The sequence below is a fragment of the Eucyclogobius newberryi genome, unplaced genomic scaffold (assembly GCF_026437365.1).
Source record: "Eucyclogobius newberryi isolate DKJ021-1_F unplaced genomic scaffold, fEucNew1.0.hap1 SCAF_9, whole genome shotgun sequence".
NCBI lineage: Eukaryota > Metazoa > Chordata > Actinopteri > Gobiiformes > Gobiidae > Eucyclogobius > Eucyclogobius newberryi.
The window spans coordinates 32,207,692-32,225,840 of NW_027316532.1; the positions used below are offsets into that span (position 1 = coordinate 32,207,692).

Here is an 18,149-nt window from a genome sequence, read left to right on the forward strand (position 1 = left end):
GTGGAAAATAGCAGGCAAAACAATGCCATAAAACCCTCACTATAATGTTACATAGTGCACCTTTAAAAAAAAAAAAAATCTAGTTTCATGGGTTTCGGTAATGCAAAATATACATATGGCAACGGTCCCAAGTTTCCATCCTTCTGAGACCCCTGCATAAGTCAGTGGATTTAAATGCTTGAATGTGGCGCGTGCAGTAAAAGTATGGTCACTATAGTCCCAACAGTACTTCCGGTCTCAAACGGTAGTGTCACGTCTCGGCGCGTGGGGCTCGTGTTGCTCGCGGAGCTGGAGACTGGACCTTTAATTCCACGGATTCTCGCGTAATACTCGGGAGTCAGCTGACTTCCGACGCCATTTTGTCTGCCATTTCCTCCGCTGATCCATCGCCAGCGTCTCCGCGCAGCTCCAGGACGCCCCGTCTGGCCTCAGCCTCCTGTCCCCGGGATCGGTACACGGCAAGCGGGCCCCCGAAGACACGGAGCCCCCGGGCGGAGGAGAGACACTCGAGCGGGTCCCGCACAGCTCTGCAAGGCCCCCGGCGCCGCCGCGCGAGCCCCTTAAGTCACAGCCATGGCTCTGAAGATTGTCAAAGGGAGCATCGATCGGATGTTCGACAAGAATCTGCAGGATTTAGTGCGCGGCATTAGAAATCACAAGGAGGACGAGGTAAAAAGCAACAAAACAAACGAGTGTCTTACTGTTTGACCACTGCACTTCCGCAAAAATGTCCAGGACGATGACCGTTATCGTGGGAAGCTACAGCCTATTAGCTTTGGTCGTGAGCTAAATCCACGCGAATTACAACAACAGTCATTTTTAAGAGGATGACGTGTGCTTCCAAAAAACGTTTGAATGTTTAAATTATTCAACAACAGCACGTTTGTGTTTTGCCCCTTTTTCCTTCTTTCACGTATGAATGGCTTTGGCGCTGACAGCTAAACATTTAGCCACAGACAGATGGAGGAAGGAGCGCTCAGTCATAACACTTTCATATTCGCCACGGCACACTGCAATAACGTCACATCCCGCTTTTGATTCCTTATTTTAAGTTTAATTTAAGTTATGCATCATCATCCGTGTAGTTGCTCGCTGTACTTGACCTATGGAAACGGGCATCAACCATAAAGAGTGTGCTTTTATTAGTTAAATACAAGTGGGTCATCTGATGGTCATCTGATGGGATGAATGGCTGAATATGTGGTGAAGTTTGTTGTTGTTTTGAAGGGGGAAAACTGTGTCACCATTGGATCATCTTTGTGGCTGATGTCAAGCTCCAGAGTGCGAGAAGGGGGGGAAGCATGGACCGTTAGGGGGCAGTGTTTGGGGCAGCCACGTCTCCATGTCCCTGCTCTCTTGTCTCATCCCCACAGAGCTCCTCCACAGTGCTTCCCATTCGCAGAGGAAGCCTTGGTGTCCCTCCACAGTCCAAAGTTGTCCCTCCACAGTCCAAAGTTGTCCCTCCACAGTCCAAAGTTGTCCCTCCATAGTCCAAAGTTGTCCCCCCATAGACTAAGAAAACAAAATGACACTTTGCCCACTGCTCTTGACTGGAATCGATGACAGAGACGGGTCACGGAGCAGTGTACACACCTGCCCCAGACTGAAGCGCAGGTGTGAAATGTAGTAAGGTGGTGTTTTACCCACAAGTCACAGATGTCTTTTACAGTTTGAACTTTTGAGACATTTTCCACTGCAGCCAAAAGTGTCTATTGCAACAACTGTTCATTGCGGTAACATCAAGGTCAAGAAATGCACTGTTTTAAAAGGAAAAACAGTGAAAAGGGCTTATTGTTTTTCACAATTTTCCTCATTCAGTCTAAATTAGCCTCGATTCAGTCCAGGTTTTGCCTTATTTGGACGTAGTTTGATGAATACGTTGCGGCACAGACATATTTGTTGTAATACAACTGTAATGATTGTGTCAGATTGTGTATTCTAATATCCACAACAGTCATTTCCAATATCGTTTAGCCCAATTTCCACACAGTCTTTGGTATTTTAAAATGTTGTGATGAAAGCCTTATTTGCGTACAACAAAGTAACAGTAAAAACATCTTTGTCTGTCTTTAATTTAAACTGACACGGTGTAACGTCCGTTACTGATGCGTGGCCAGGATTCAGTTGATTGGAGCTCTTGGACAACATTTGATTTTGCGTCAAAAACCTTGCCATATTCCTCAGTTCAGTTGTCAATATTACAAATGTCCCCTGTTTTAAGCACAGGTTTGCTTTTAAACTCGCTTCTCAACAGTAGTCTGTGATCTCTTGAGTTTTGTCTATGTCCTGAGCAGATCACTCGTGGAAACTTTACCTGATCAGGTGGATAGGGTTGTGGTTGCCCAGCCAACCGTGGACAGTTTGTTGAAATATTAATACACTGTGGATCTGTGCTGACTTTTTCCTCCACATCCTGCCGTTCAACACACATTGTTTTTGTCTTTGTTCAAAGCCTGAATAGATGTCATTGAGTTTAATGGACAAGAAACTGGATCATATACATTTGTAAACTGTTTGCATTAGTTAATTAGTTTTATGTTTGGGACAGTACTTGTAGAAAATAGTTGTATGTATAACTATTCCAATGCATATGACTTATAGGAGTATATTTGTGACATAGATTTCTTTAAAACTCAATTTTCTTTCCAATATGCATGTTTTTGCAGTTTGCAGTTTACTTCCTTTACTGCAGGAACTCCTGTCTGTCTCGGCAATCAGAAAGCTATTTAAGCTATTTCAATTGTTTTTTGAGCCGGGCCCTGCAGAAGAGCCTCATGTGTGTCTGGTGACAGTGGGCTGAATGCCTCTCTTGCTACCTACTCGCAGTGGTTTGTCCTGGGGCAGCAGTCCTCCCCCTCGACCCGCTCCTCTCACTGTGGTGTCTTATGACTCCACACACATGACCGGCACTCGCTCACTCAGCTAAGTGTGGGCACGTTTGTTTTCTGAAGTTGCCCTTCTCCTTACAATACTCTTACATTGCAGTTTCTGAGCTTGCATTTTAACCATCCATTTTTTGCAGTTTTACCTCTTAATTTCTTACAGTCAGTCACAACGAAACCTTTGCCTTAAAACCCACATAACATATAGAGTTGAAAATAAGAAGTACAAACATTACACACTCTGGTCCACTGTGTTACATTTCAAAATGTTTAAACATTTAGATACAAGTGCCCAACATGTTTGAATGACAACAGAAATGTCTTTTTGATTGTGTGCTTGTGGCTAGAACAGTCTTTCCACTCCAGACTCTCACCCACCTAATCTCATCTGGTGTCTGTTGTTTGCCCTCTCCCTTCAGGCCAAGTACATCTCCACATGCATCGATGAGATCAAACAGGAGCTCAAGCAGGACAACATCGCTGTCAAAGCCAATGCTGTGTGCAAGCTCACCTACGTAAGGCCTTTGTACACTTTACTGATTTACAGACTCTTTCTGCCTCTCGCTGGTGCACACTGATGCAGGTGGAGTGCAAAGCTGATATTGTGCTTGCCTTGAGGCTGCAAGCTGCGTCTGACATTTAGCTCTTCAACATCGATTTGCTGAATTAAATTTGTTGTTTTTCAACCCTTCATCAAACGATTAGAGAAGATGGTAAATAAGCTTGTGCTCACAAATCCGAGCCCACAGCTGCACATAGAAACGTCTGTATAAATTAACTGAAAGCGATTGCACTGATTCTATTTTTAACCTGGCTCTGGTTTTATTGCATTGGTGCTCCGAGTTTGGACTGAAAGTGAAGGCTTCTAAGTCAAAATCATTTGACCTTTCAGTGCACACAAAGGGCTCATCATTTCTCCATTTTAATAACCACCACTTTCCGTTTCTTCCAGCTTCAAATGCTCGGCTATGATGTCAGCTGGGCAGCTTTCAACATCGTTGAAGTTATGAGCTCCTCAAAGTTTACATACAAGGTATAGCTGAGAAGTACTAACTTATTCTATGGATTTGCCAATGTGTTTTTATAGAAATGCAAACAAACAAAAACACATTTTTATTCAATATAGTAAAGCATTCGGAATAACAGCTGCTGTGTATAACCTGGTTATTTTTCCAGAGGATTGGTTACCTGGCTGCCTCGCAGTGCTTTCATGAGAGCACAGATGTCATTATGCTGACAACCAACCAAATCCGAAAGGTCAGTTGAGCTTTGTTTGAACATCGATTTACTGAATCTATGACTAATTTCATGCTTTCTTCCCTCAGGATCTGAGCAGTCCTAACCAGTACGACACAGGTGTCGCTCTTACTGGCCTCTCCTGTTTTGTGACTCCTGACTTAGCCCGAGACCTGGCCAATGACATTATGACACTTGTGAGTTAATTATAACGTATTTCAATCACATTTAACTACAGCTGACTTTTTGTTGTTATTTTTTGTCCCACTTAGATGTCCCACACAAAACCCTACATCAGAAAGAAGGCCGTATTGATCATGTACAAGGTGTTCCTTAAATACCCAGAATCCCTGAGGCCTGCCTTTCCCCGACTCAAGGAGAAACTGGAGGATCCAGATCCAGGTATCTGCATCAGACATTCCTCTGTACATCTGTTTAGCATTTTATTGTATTTCAAACCGTATTGAACATGCTGAGTCTAAATTAGAAGGACAGAGCAGAGACCTTTAGAGTCTGTGGCATTATTTCTGTCACCTGAGCCTCATAAATTCATAAATGATTCAGCCACTGAGAATATGAGATTTAGTGAGGCTCTTTAGTGCTGCTGCCAGGGGTTCATCAACCAACAAAATATACTGTTGCACAACTTTTACTGTCTTAATTAACTGTTTTGTCTTGTTTAGTCATGTGTGATGTACACATTTGATTCAGACCTGTTTTGTGTGCCAATGAAATGCCCCTAAAATGTTGTATTCTATTCTTTACCATAGGAGTTCAGTCAGCTGCTGTCAATGTCATCTGTGAACTGGCTCGAAGAAATCCTAAAAACTACCTGTCTCTGGCCCCACTCTTTTTTAAGCTCATGACTTCTTCTACAAATAACTGGGTTCTTATTAAGATTATCAAGTTGGTGAGTAATCCACACAGAATTGTTGCATTAGTTTACCTCGATACAATCATTAAAACTCTTTTCCCCCCCAGTTCGGAGCTCTAACACCACTGGAGCCACGTTTGGGGAAAAAACTAATTGAACCTTTGACAAACTTAATTCACAGGTTAGTGAGTGAGTTTGTCATAGTTGTGTATTTGTCGTACGTATTAAAAAATATATATGTCTCTTTCTCAGTACCTCGGCCATGTCCCTGCTGTATGAATGTGTCAACACAGTAATTGCAGGTTTGTACTCATCATCTTCAAACAACTAAAATGAACAAACAATATTCTTGCACCACTAACTGTAATTGTGTTTCCCCCCCATGGTGCTTTAGTGTTAATTTCCTTGTCGTCTGGGATGCCTAATCACAGTGCTAGTATCCAGGTAAGCTTCCCCCCGTAACTCTAGTCTGTCATGCACCATGTACTGCTCTTAAACTCTTTCCATTCCAGTAAAATGTGCATGTTGTCACTCATTTCCTTAATTGAAACAAAAATCAATGGTCAGAGAAGGACTATCCAACTTCATGGCGCACTCCCGTTCTTGCCATATGTCCTCGTGACTGCGGATAATGCATGAAAAATCTGGCACTATTTGTCATCGCACTGCACTATCATGACTTGTGTTCTTTGCAAATAATATGACTAATACTGGTGTGAAAAGGCTCGCCGTGTTGTTAATGGTTGTCCCCTTAATGTTTCTCCCACAGCTCTGTGTTCAGAAACTGCGAATCCTGATCGAAGACTCGGACCAGAACTGTGAGCCCTCTGTCAATGCCTGCAGTGTGTCATTTTCTCATTGTCTGAGTGTTTCTCACTGTGGAGCTGCCCACCCACTTAGACGGCAACGATTTAGAACCCGAACCCCCCCTGTGGCTCTAGATAACTCGAGCAATTCTACTTTACTCACGAGAAAAGTGCCTAATTCAACGTGCATGGGCAAAAAGAATGGCCAGTGCAAAAAGTTATTCGACAGCACGATAAGCGCAGTGGCTGAATTTGAGTTATCTGGACCCAAATGCGTAGATAGTTGTGTTTGTGGCTTAACTAGAGGGAATAGACTGTGGTGCATCTTTCAGCGTATGGCTTATAAAAGCGTAAAGTTAACAAATGTACATCTTGGAAAACTATGTTCATTTATGTATTTAGAAATTGTGAGGCAAATTATTCAAGATGTGTTCAAATTAACTTGCGTCGTTTATAAGCACAAACGAAGAGAGAGTAGTTTCATGTTCTTATTCTCAGACGCAGATAGTCATTACATATTTTAGATAAATATAAATTCTGTGTCATTCAGTAGCTGTTCTTTTACTGCAGTATCCAGCCTCACCTGAGCCCAAGCTCTCTTCTGAATATAGTCCTATTGGCCTAAAAAGAGCTCCAGCGTTGACTGAGCCACACCTGATGTTCAACAGTCAGCATAAAAGTGTTTTCTCAGCGGAGGAGACGGAGAAGGGCACGCAGACTGCTGGATTAATGAGGATGCTTTAGATCCGGTCGTGTGTGTCCCACGTCTTTGTGTGTGTGTGTGTGTGTGTGTGTGTGTGTTTGTTTTCCACTTTTGTTGTGCTTTTGTGTTGCTTGTACTTTAATTTTATTTTTTCATCATTTGTTTCCAAACATGCAAGCATTGGTTTGTGTTGTACACTTTATTACATTTTGTAATATCTGTCGAGTCCAGCATGTTCTCTAGCTAACTGTACATTATATTATATCTTAGATTTTTTTACCCATACTGAACTACAGTGCTTAGAAATAAATGTCTTTGTATATTCCGTTGCTGAGCTTTGTATGTGTGTATTCCTCCAGTGAAATACTTGGGTCTCTTGGCCATGTCAAAGATCCTAAAGACCCATCCCAAATCAGTGCAGTCACACAAAGACCTCATCCTCCAGTGTCTCGATGACAAGGACGAGTCCATCCGCCTCAGAGCTCTGGACCTGCTCTATGGAATGGTTTGTGGTCTTTATTTGCATGATTCTGTGTCTAGACTCTAGACACCTGTAATCTCAACATGAGGTGTCTGTACTCTGCAACAGGTGTCCAAGAAGAACTTGATGGAGATTGTGAAGAAGTTGATGCTTCATGTGGACAAAGCAGAAGGAACCACCTACAGAGATGAACTCCTTACTAAAATCATTGACATCTGCAGCCAGGGCAACTACCAGTACATCACCAACTTTGAATGGTCTGTGTTTGATTGATGTATGATTTATCATTTTTGTATGCTTGAAAATCAATCAAACTTGCCATCTCTGCTCTCAGGTACATAAGTATTCTTGTGGAGCTAACGCGGTTAGAAGGAACACGGCACGGCCACCTCATTGCCTCTCAGATGCTGGACGTAGCCATTAGAGTTAAGGCCATTCGAGTTTTTGCTGTCGCTCAAATGGCTATGATGCTGGACAATGGCCACTTCCTGACTGGCAACATGCAGCGCAATGGTATTTGTGAAGTTCTGTATGCTGCAGCCTGGATATGTGGAGAGTTTTCTGAGTATGTTTATCTCAATTACTGTGCATAAATTATGTTTGTTGTGCTTGTTGGAATAGTTGTAATTGTTCTCGACAGACACTTGGAGAATCCCAGTCAAACACTTGAGGCAATGCTGCGACCAAAAGTGGCCACTCTCCCCGGGCACATTCAGGCAGTGTATGTGCAGAATGCTGCTAAGCTGTTTGCCACAGTGCTGAAAAGCCAGGAGGGAAACACTGAGAGCACAGCCACTCAGGAAAACATCCAGCTAATGATCGAGAGACTGCCACTCTTTGTCCAGAGCGCCAACCTGGAGGTGCAGGAGAGGGTAAGATGCATCTTCTGTAGAGCACGTTATCTTAAGTCCTGTGACCATCTAATACATGCAATCTTTACTAGGCTTCATGCATTCTACAACTTGTCAAGTACATCCAGAAATTGCAACAGAAAGATGTAGAAGTATCTGAGGAGGTCAGTGCTTTGTTCGCTGGAGAACTCAATCCTGTTGCCCCAAAGGCACAAAAGAAAGTGCCTGTTCCTGAAGGGTAAGTGTCCTTTTTCATAAACTCACACAGACATTGGTGATGGATTTAGAAAAGAGTGTAGTATTTGTTTGTTTTACAGCCTGGACTTGGATGCCTGGATAAACGAGCCGCCGTCTGAGAGCGAGTCTGAAGATGAGCAGCCCAAGGCAATATTTGCCAAGGAAGAGCCCAAACACTCTCGCCCTCGTCACACAGAGGTGGACGAGAAGGAGCTGGCAAGGGTACGCCTTCTATAATTGAATATACGTTTCCCCAAAAGAAGGCTTTGTCAGTTATTAATTGGTGGGTTAAATCTTGGGTATGTGTCTGATTAATGCATGTGGCTGTTTATATTTCTAGAGGAGAGAAGTGAGAAAGCAAGAGCAAGCCAATAATCCATTTTACATCAAGGCCTCTCCATCTTCCCAAAAGGTTTGCTTTTACAAACGTTTACTCAAATTATACTAACTACTTGATGCTAACTGCATGTATTTTAACATTTGTGAAATATGTAAGTTAATGATTTAAATAATTGTTACATTAAAGGTGTACCAGGAGGCCCAAGGAGTGGAGCACATTCCGGTGGTACAGATAGATCTTAGTGTGCCTCTCAAAGTTCCAGGTGGGACATTCAGCTTCCTGACATGAATGCTAGTTCCCCATGTCGTCGACCTCATTCAAGTGTCCTCCTGTTGCCGTTAGGTCTGCCAATGTCTGAACAGTACGTGAAACTGGAGGAGGAGCGACGGCAGAAGGAAAGGGCAGAGAAAAAGAAGAAGGAAAAGAAAAAGCGGAAAGAAAAACGGAGTGGACGAGGAAAGAAGCACGATTCAGGTCCAGAGAGTGAGGAAGACATCACACCTGCCCAACAGGTGGACATTGTTACAGAGGAGATGCCAGAGGTAAATGTCAATGTCCAACAACCCCTCACTTAAGTGGAAATGTTTCGATGGTCGCAATATAGTACACCTGGTTCTAGTCTTGATAACTTAAGCAATACTACTCTACTTCCAAGAAATGTGCGTAAACTGCTGCCATAAAACAATTATGTTAAACGTATTATCGATGTATTGTGTCATGCTTAATTAAACCCTGGTTGAATGTTTTTTCGTAGTTATATTGGCAGAGAGGTGGATATGACCGTGTGATCTTTCTCTTCCAGAATGCCTTACCCAGTGATGAAGATGAAAAGGATCCAAATGACCCTCATAAAGCTCTGGACATCGACCTGGACAAGTGAGTTCTCATTACAAACGTGCTCTCTACAGATGAGGAACTTTTAGCATCATGAAAATGTCTACAATCTGTGTCAGCATGGCTCTTCTGACCTCCCTGTGAGCGGTGCCACTGAGGATGGGATTGGGCCCTTATTACTCCCGTTTATTCTTTCTAATCTCTGCTTCCTCTGTTCTTTGTATACACACACCCACTTATTTCCTCTTTCCATGGGCAGTTTGTTGGAAATGGGTGGTCGCAGGTGAGTACTACCCTCGCCTCAGGATGCAGGCTCCGATTCTCCTCCTGTAGGATTACGCTCTGTCACTTTTCTTGTCTCCTTTTGTCTCCCTGCTGATCTGACTCACCAGTAGCTGCTAGCCCAGTGGTTCCCAAATGTTTCATAGTCACATACCACTTGACATCATGACAGTCGCGTACCCCCTACTTTAACACACACACCTTATAATATCTAACATTGAGTATGCATTTGATGGTATTGAAACATGTGCACTAGGTTTAAATCGTGTGCTAGCCTTGGAGATCCAAATAATACAAATTAAAGGTACAGTACCCCTGGAGGTACTATACCTTTAGCACAGTTTGGGAACCACGCTGTTAGCTCCTGTACTATAGATGGTCTGCTGTCCTGTCTGCTTTTTTAGTGAATGAAGTATTTTTATTTTTTTTATAACCACCTTTCCTGTTACAACAACAGTGCTCAAGTAGTTGACCCCCTCTTTATTTAGCAACATTTACCGTACATTTTGTTAAACCTATTGCTTCACAATGGCTGATGCCCCTTTAGACAACACACAATTTAAAGAGAAACCTTATACATGCCACATCACCTGGGATTAATTGCGCTGTGTATTTTTTAACGTATGCAATTTTCCTTCTGCTTAAATGCCGCTTCAGTTGCATTTTTCAAAGATGACATTGTAGTTTAGCGACAGACCAGTAGAGGTCCTTAGTGCCTGTATTATTAACCATTTGAATTTAGGAATGTCAGTTTGGCTCCAGATGAATGGCTTAATTTTAAGACATTGAATGAGACTTTTCGGCTGCACTTCTCTTGACCCGTTTTCAATTAGTGTACGGGTAATGCTGCATGACGAATGATGATGCACTTTCTCTTACAGGGAAGAAAAGTACACACTAACCTTAACCGATTACTACATTTACATCATTAACAGTAACACAATTGTCATAATGTCGCTCTCTTGTAAGCGCTAAACGGTGAGATTTTCTGTACTTTTTAGGCCCCTCGCAGACACTGATAAGTTGCCCGTCAGGTCGCATCGCGCTGCAGAAACCTTAAAAAGCCCCGTTGAAGACAGAGAGGTGGAGAGCACTTCTCTAGAGCCCAAAAAAAAAAGCAGCAAAGACAAGAAGGAGAAGAAGAAGGATAAAGACAGGGAGAGAAAGGTAAAGGCGCGTTGTCTCTGTTAAGTGTGAATGAGTGTATGTGAGACAATGATGAACGTCTGCTTTCTACAGAAGAGCAAAGACGAGAAGAAGAAGAAGAAACACAAACATGATGAAAAGGAGGAAGATCTGCTCGGAGGTGAGGCTCCTGTGGCTGAATCTGAAGAGGTCAATGACGTGGCTGCACCGCCCCCGACCACTGAGCCAGAGGTACGCACTTGATTACGTTTTAGTAAAGTGGGAAATCGGTTGTCTAATTTGCAACAAAGTTTTTAGCTTCTACTTTTGTATATATTCTATACATATACATAATGCTAATTTGTAGACACTTTAAACAATGGTGCACCCAGTAAATGTTACTGGTTGGGGGTCTGCAATGGAGGTGTTGTTGCCTTGTATAAAATGTTCCATAGTATGGCATTAAACACATTTATTCAGTTACAGATTATTTAATTGCTAAACAAATATCTTGACTTTGGACTAAATCGATCTTACATATTCTTTTAGTATTATTTTAGTAAAACGCTTTGTGGGGAATGTACGTGCCTAAAGCCTCCACACCTGCTGGAAGTGCAGAGAGAAGCCTGTGGTGAAGTGCGGATCAGAATGTTCTGTAGACTTGGGACACACTTCAGCGGCTCGTCGTGAACGCACACTCAATGTGCATAAATGTGCAAGTGGGCTTTGTTTTCATGTTTTAAAAATTATTAACTTGAATTGACCTGTGACCTTTCCTGGTAGCGTCATCTGCTGTCTCCATGGACCTAAGTTAAATGCCATACTATAGAACATTCCAGGCAAATAAATGATGTTTCAATATAGGAAAGTAGGTGACAGACTCCTCCACTAGTAAAGTCACATAGTGCACCTTTTAATATGCACACTTTGTCACATTTGGATTCTGTTATCATACAGTTTTATTGCTTGTCTCCAGCCTGCCTTTCACATCATTCCCTCTGAGCTGACTGAGTAGACTCTTGCCAAATACGTGATACATTTATTCATGAAACGGATCCGTGTAATCTCTCTCTTCCTTTTCATGAATAGTGTAAGATACAAAATCAGTTTGCGTCTCTCCCTCTCACCTCCGCGCACTCCTCACTTGATTTTTCCAGGTTTCGGATCTGGATTTCTGGCTCTCAAATGCTCCAGTGCCCTCTAACACGCAGGTTGAGACACGTCCCTTCTTCTCATCTCTTAAAAAACACACATTTGTCCTTAGATCTTGCTTATCTGTCTGATCACATCGTTGGGTCCAGTATTTCCTACATGCATTGTGTTTCCGCTGTCATTCCTTACTCTTGACACACTTTTTACAGGTCACTTAAATCTCTCCCTGCCACATTCTCAGCTTTTCACTACTATAATGCATGCCTAATTTGCCTATGTTGATGTATTATTATAGTTTATGTTGGTGTCATTCACTTTCACAGTTTTTATTTTTGCTCGTCGCGGTGTGTTTGTCCTGTAGTCATTCTTGTTGGTGACAAAAGTAAAGTGATGATCATAGATTGTTTTTTTTATCTTGTCATCACACATTTATTTTGTTACATTTTTGTTTAAAAAGTGTTTCCCAACCGGTGGAGAAAGGAAGTATCGTATTTTCCATACTATAAGTCGCACCGGCGTATAAGTCACATTTTTGGGGGAAATATATTTGATAAAATCCAAAACCAAGAACTGAAATGCAATTTATTAAATGCAATAATAACAGATTATAGAACACTGAATAGGTGTGCGTATGCCAACGTAACACCTTCAGCTACATGGCGCATAAACATGGAACTGTTGTAAGTGTCTGGTATGTTAACGTAACATATTAACAGTTATTCAGGTAACTATAGCATAAACAACAAGTTTACCAAAGCATCAGTATTACCCCAAATCACTAAATCCATTCAATTCTTCTTCCTTGTGTCATTTCTAAACAACTCCGCCAACTCTGGTAGAGGAAGTATCGGTTCTTCTGCGTCGCTTAGAGCCTTGAGCGCCCTCTTGCGGTTGTCATGTGAAAATAATTAACATGTGAAATGCGGTTGCCTGTGTGCAACGAATAATGTCACACATAAGTCGCTCTGGAGTATAAGTCGCACCCCGGCCAAAACTATGAAAAAAGGTACTACTTATAGTCCGGAAAATACGGTATTTAATGCCTTTGTACTAATATAAAACTGCCATTTAGAGATGTTTCACTAAATATTAAATAGAAGGGATGCACAAGAAAATAAAGGTTGGGAACCGCTATCTCTTTGGGCTCCAAATATGCTTTTCCTTAGTTATTGTGTTTGATGCATTATTAATGTCTTTATTATTATTTTTAAAACAAATTAGATTTCACACAGTTGTAATTGAGAAGCTTTTCGTCTAAAAATATTTATTTCTATGTTTACAGGAAGCCAAGTCTGTAGCAGCAGAGGTATCACCCGTCCCTGAGGCGGCCTCTGGTCCAGGCCCAGACTCTGAGCCCGATGAACCCAAAGAAGCAGAAACAGAGGAGGCTGTAAGTATTGAGCTGTGTGTGTGAGTGTACCTCCAGTAAAAGCAGTAAAGCTTTATAGTCCCTTATATAAATGCTATGTCAGTCAAAATTAAGTAGACCTTATTAAACATTTTGATTAAGTCTAAATGCTAATAAGCAACAGTTTTTCATTTCCACTCTGGAAATTCAAAACTTTTCTAATTTTTTCTTTATAGTTTGTTTATTTCTAACATAAAAGATTTAATAATATACCTATCCAGCCTTAAAAGTGTAGTTGAGCTTCACAGATACAATTTTACATTAACAAATACTGTTAGTGTTTCTGTGGTTAGTCAATAAGTAGGACCAGTAACGACAAATCTTCCAATCTTAAAAGAAATCTTCCAAACACAAGAAGAAGAAGCAGAAAAAGGAAAAGGAGGACAAGGATAAGAAAAAGAAGAAGAAGCACCATCACCATCATCACCACCGCGATGCAGCTGGAGACGGGTCTGTGCAGAACGGCACAGTGGAAGAGGAGGAGGAGGAGCCTCTGCCGGTGAGGCGTCTCCTCGCTCTGTTGTGCTGATGGACTTTAGAGGATCCATGTACATATGTGATCTAGAAAGATGATTTGAGTCATAGACGGGCTGTAATTACATTGAAGGAAACCTCTAAGTTATGTATAAATCTCAATCAGCGGTCACCTTCCTGTAGAAAAGGTTTGAAATGTAGTTAGTTTTTCAAATTAAGATGTTTTGGCTGCATTCCGGAAGCCATTGTCAATCTTAAGGTTCTGGTCTGAGGAGCAAGAATTTGTACTCTCCTAATGGGAAGGGGGTTTGATCAGACCATGGACCACTCCTCCACAAACGAGGGATTATATCCATTATATTATATATAACTAATTTTCCTGTAAAAAAAAAAAAAAACAATCTGTATTCTACAAGACAATGTAGTTTTTCTCCTTGTTTTTTCTGACCGTTCTTTTCTTTCAGCCCATGTCCAACTACAACCTTTTGGCAGAGAACTCCTACGTGAAGATGGTGAGTAGTGCTCATGTATTTCAGCTTCCTGTTATAGGCAACATTTGGAGGACTGTTCAAAAAGATAGGATATTTTGTCTTAAATGGTTAATTGATAGGTTGATATTCATACATTATTATGGTATGTTGTAGATGAATATCTTCAGAAAGAGTTCAGTTCTTTAGTAGAAAAGATTTTTGGGTGATTTGAGAGAAAATTATTTTTATTATTTAGTTATTACCCTAGAAAAGTTACTAATGGATACGTGAACAATCTCCTTTTCCTTTTTAAGATGATGGAGGATGCAGATGAGGTATTGTTTTTTATCACTTAAGTGTGATTTGCTGAACTCTTGCTCTTTTTTCCTGTGTGGTCTGTAGTTGCTAAAGGGTCTTGAAACCAAAGGTTATGTTTGTGACAGACTTTGTGCTGTGGTGATTAGAGAACCAATCACAACTCAAAATCATTTAAATATTAACAGGTTGTGTTTTACTTTTTAGGTGTATGACATTCAGGGAAACCTGCAGGATGGAAGTCAGGTTGTGGTGTCAGTAATATTTGAAAACAAGTGTGAAAGCTTTTTAAAATCTATGGAGTTCAACGTCCTGGACTCTCTCAACTCCAAACTACAGAGGCCTGAAGGGTCTGGTCCACACGATGGTCTGGTCGTTCCGTTTCAACTCCCACCTGGTCAGCTTTTATAAGTTTCAATTGGAGACATTCTCCAGATGCAATGTATTAATGTTGTTGTTATTATTATTAATGTTATTTTCTGTTTAGGAGTTTCCAATGAGGCACGATTTGTCTTTACAGTGCAAAGCATTGTAATGCCACAGAAATTGAAGGGAACCCTCACTTTTATTGTAAAGGTCAATAAAATTAATATTCTACTTACATACTTTCCAATCTTTTATTAATTATTCTATTGTACATATGTCTTAATATTATTGAGTAAAGTGACTGGTGTTTCAGGATGAGGAGTCCTCCACTCATGAAAAACTGGACTTCAAACTGCACTTTACCTGCACCTCATACCTAATCACTACTCCATGCTACAGGTTGGATTTATACTTTTACCATCTTCTTCTTCCATGTTTACTTGTTTAGTATATTGCCTATAACATATTTATATTATGTTTCAAATAGTGATGCATATGCAAAGCTGTTAGAGTCTGGTGACCTTAAAAGCAGCTCTGTCAAACTGGAGGCTGTCAACATGCCCTTCCATCATCTACTAGCCAGGATCTGCTTCCATCACCACTTTTCTGGTAATTAATCATTTATAGAATTGTGTATAATACAATGCATAAAGTGTGTCATACAACTAATTATGCTTTTTCTTGTTTGTGATAAGTTGTGGAAAGGATCGATTCCTGCGCCTCAATGTACAGCCGGTCTATCCAGGGTCACCATGTTTGTCTGCTAGTTAAATGCGTAAGACATTTGAAAGTTATAAAACTTTAAAGCATTTAATTTAGACCTGACCAAACATTTCTTGCCTATCTTTTCACAGTCTGGTCAGATTGTTTCCATTGACGCTAAATGTGACGAGCCGGCGCTGCTTGGGAATGTGCTGGACGAGATCAAGCAGACCTTCTCTCAGTGCTGATTGTGTCAGTCCCTCCCCCACATGCCATCTCTGGATCAAGCTACATAATCACATTCAACACTGCAGCTGGGCGTATCCAGCACCTATTTCCTCATCAGACTCGCTGCTTTGTTTCTTTGGGCCTCTTTGTGACTTCAGAGCCCCCTCACTGTTTTTCTGCACACTGAGCCTGGCCGAGGCTCACTGTATACACTCTGCACTTTCATTTTTTCTCATTTTTGAACTTCCTCCGCTGTTTCCCCAGCTCTGACTTGGTCTCAGGATGTTTGACATCCACTTTCTTCTCCTGTGTACCTTCTTCACATTGGATCAGTGTGCGACTGTCATGTAACGCGGACAACTGAAAATATGCTGTTGATGGTTAAATTGTGTTTTTACAATTATTTTTCAAGTCTGTTTTTGTCTTTGTTCTGTCCTGCGCCTTTGTCCTCCCCTTGCCTAATTTCTTTCTCCCCCCCACTCATCCTTGTGTGCTCTTCTGTACACTTGACCCTTTGACCTTCTGTTTTCCAGAATGGCCCTCCAGAAAATCGGTACTCAACCTTTACTGTCTTGTGACAACACAGCTGTTAAGTGCATTTCAAAGCCGAGATAAACCAAAGTTCTGAATTTCAAAAGTGTGGGACCATAAGATAAAGGCCCACTTAGCCTTTGGGCCAGGCTTACCACCAGACTTTATGGACCACCTCTTACCTGTTGTTATTTGTTTGGCCTTCTGTATTATCAGTTATAAATTACATTTGTTTTGCAACCAGCAATGTCTGTTCCCATTCCAGCACAAACAGTTGTAGTAGCTAATACTGAACTATAATTGACTGTCCCCATACATGCGTATTATCAATTACATTCAGCAGTTAAATGTAAATAAAATGCAGATCCCCTGTACTTAAAGAAAGTCAGTATATATGTATGCAAGCAGGTTTTCCTAAAATACTTAGATCTAAAATTAAACATCACAACCTTCTAAATTTCACTTCCATTTTGATAATTTCTCAGTCCATGGCAGATAAAAGTCATGTAGTGCATGACAAGGAATGCTTTTTAATTTCTAAATTAATTCCATTTAAAACACTAAAATGTTCTTCATTCCATTTAGTTTTTTTCATGCCCTTTTTTTATGTTTACTTGTTTTTAAGCATTGTGAGTTCAGTTGATTATAAAATGTATCATTTGATTATTTAAATTATTAAACATTGGGAGGAGTCAAATAATTAGGGTGGTATATATGACACTGAGAGCAGGTCAAAGGATGCAGTGTACTGAGAGAAACCCGTCTTACATATAGCCTATTGGTTCAGTTGTAGTGAATTATTTGACAAATTTTGGCTTGTGACAATGAAATATACTCTTTAAAAACTGTCTTGATTTTTTTCATACACATTATACATCTGTAAACATGTATGTTTAAGAGGTCAAAATGTGATGTAATGTAAATGTATTCCCCTTTATAGATCTAACAAGCACAGGGAATGCTAAGCGTGTCCTTTCCAGGCACATGCCAGAGGAAATGGTACAGGCCTACTTCAAATTTAGGGGGAAATCAAAACCCAAGTTACCTATAATTCTTTGTCTTTTGAGGAGCAGACCCATTAAAATGCGGTGTCACGGTTGTCCTTGAAGGCCGGAGTTCCGACCGATATTATAATAGATCCATGGTTCCGACATGTAAATTCCCGCTGGAACCCGCAGTGGAAGTAGATCCATGGGACGTGGGAGAGACACGTTTATGTACATCAATGACACAAACCAGAAAAGTGCTCAAAGCAGCATAAGTACTACTCAAATGAAGTAAATGTATAAACCCGGACAGTGTTGTTACTTTAGCAGTTTATGAAGCAATGTCAAGAGTGAATTTGTGCTTTTGTTGACGTTAGCCACATTAGCATCACAGCATTTGACACTGCAGAGGCTCAACGGCAGCGGGAGAAACTAAAGGTAAACTAGAACAAGTACAGGGCGTTTACGTAAAGCCATGTTAGATTGTTTAACTGGGATAAACTCGGGGGTTCTAAAATGTTGCCAGAGTTTCCAAAAACACCCGACAGTTAAATACTGATTGCACTCGTGTTATTATCTCTTAAGTTGCTCTCTACCATAATATAATAGATCCATGCTCTCTACTGTCCCCTGCTATCTGTGAGCCTGATCCAGTGCAAAAATGCAATAAATGCTAATGTTGCTAACATGTTGGACCTAATTGCAACAAAAGTAAAAGTTCACATTCAAACGTACTTGATTTATAACTTAAATATGTATACTGTCCGGGATGATAAATTAACTTAATTGGATCCATATTTTGTTTGAGTTGCGCACCTTGGGTTTTATTGTTTTGACTCGGTCCATGTTACGTATTACTCATACGA

The 18,149-nt window shown here is 40.9% G+C and overlaps 1 protein-coding gene across 3 annotated transcripts; it reads left to right on the forward strand.

The window, feature by feature from the left end:
• Positions 1 to 356: 356 nt before the first annotated feature.
• Positions 357 to 17,144, forward strand: ap3d1 (adaptor related protein complex 3 subunit delta 1). Of its 3 annotated transcripts, none has more exons than XM_072439181.1 (33): positions 357 to 669; positions 3,302 to 3,397; positions 3,835 to 3,915; positions 4,059 to 4,139; positions 4,208 to 4,315; positions 4,391 to 4,520; positions 4,889 to 5,028; positions 5,100 to 5,173; positions 5,245 to 5,294; positions 5,387 to 5,436; positions 5,762 to 5,834; positions 6,861 to 7,006; positions 7,091 to 7,239; positions 7,317 to 7,547; positions 7,623 to 7,854; positions 7,926 to 8,071; positions 8,151 to 8,292; positions 8,411 to 8,482; positions 8,597 to 8,672; positions 8,753 to 8,952; positions 9,213 to 9,286; positions 10,528 to 10,693; positions 10,766 to 10,903; positions 11,809 to 11,862; positions 13,086 to 13,193; positions 13,549 to 13,710; positions 14,150 to 14,197; positions 14,678 to 14,867; positions 14,958 to 15,046; positions 15,150 to 15,235; positions 15,324 to 15,445; positions 15,532 to 15,611; positions 15,691 to 17,144. In XM_072439181.1, the coding sequence occupies exons 1-33, from the start codon at positions 574 to 576 to the stop codon at positions 15,784 to 15,786; spliced, it is 3,786 nt and encodes a 1,261-aa protein (XP_072295282.1). In that variant the 5' UTR covers positions 357 to 573; the 3' UTR covers positions 15,787 to 17,144. The 3 variants fall into 3 exon arrangements, with proteins under 3 accessions (XP_072295282.1, XP_072295283.1, XP_072295284.1); XM_072439182.1 differs by having other exon boundaries at positions 5,762 to 5,810; XM_072439183.1 differs by lacking the exon at positions 11,809 to 11,862 and having other exon boundaries at positions 360 to 669.
• The last annotated feature ends 1,005 nt before the right edge of the window (positions 17,145 to 18,149 follow it).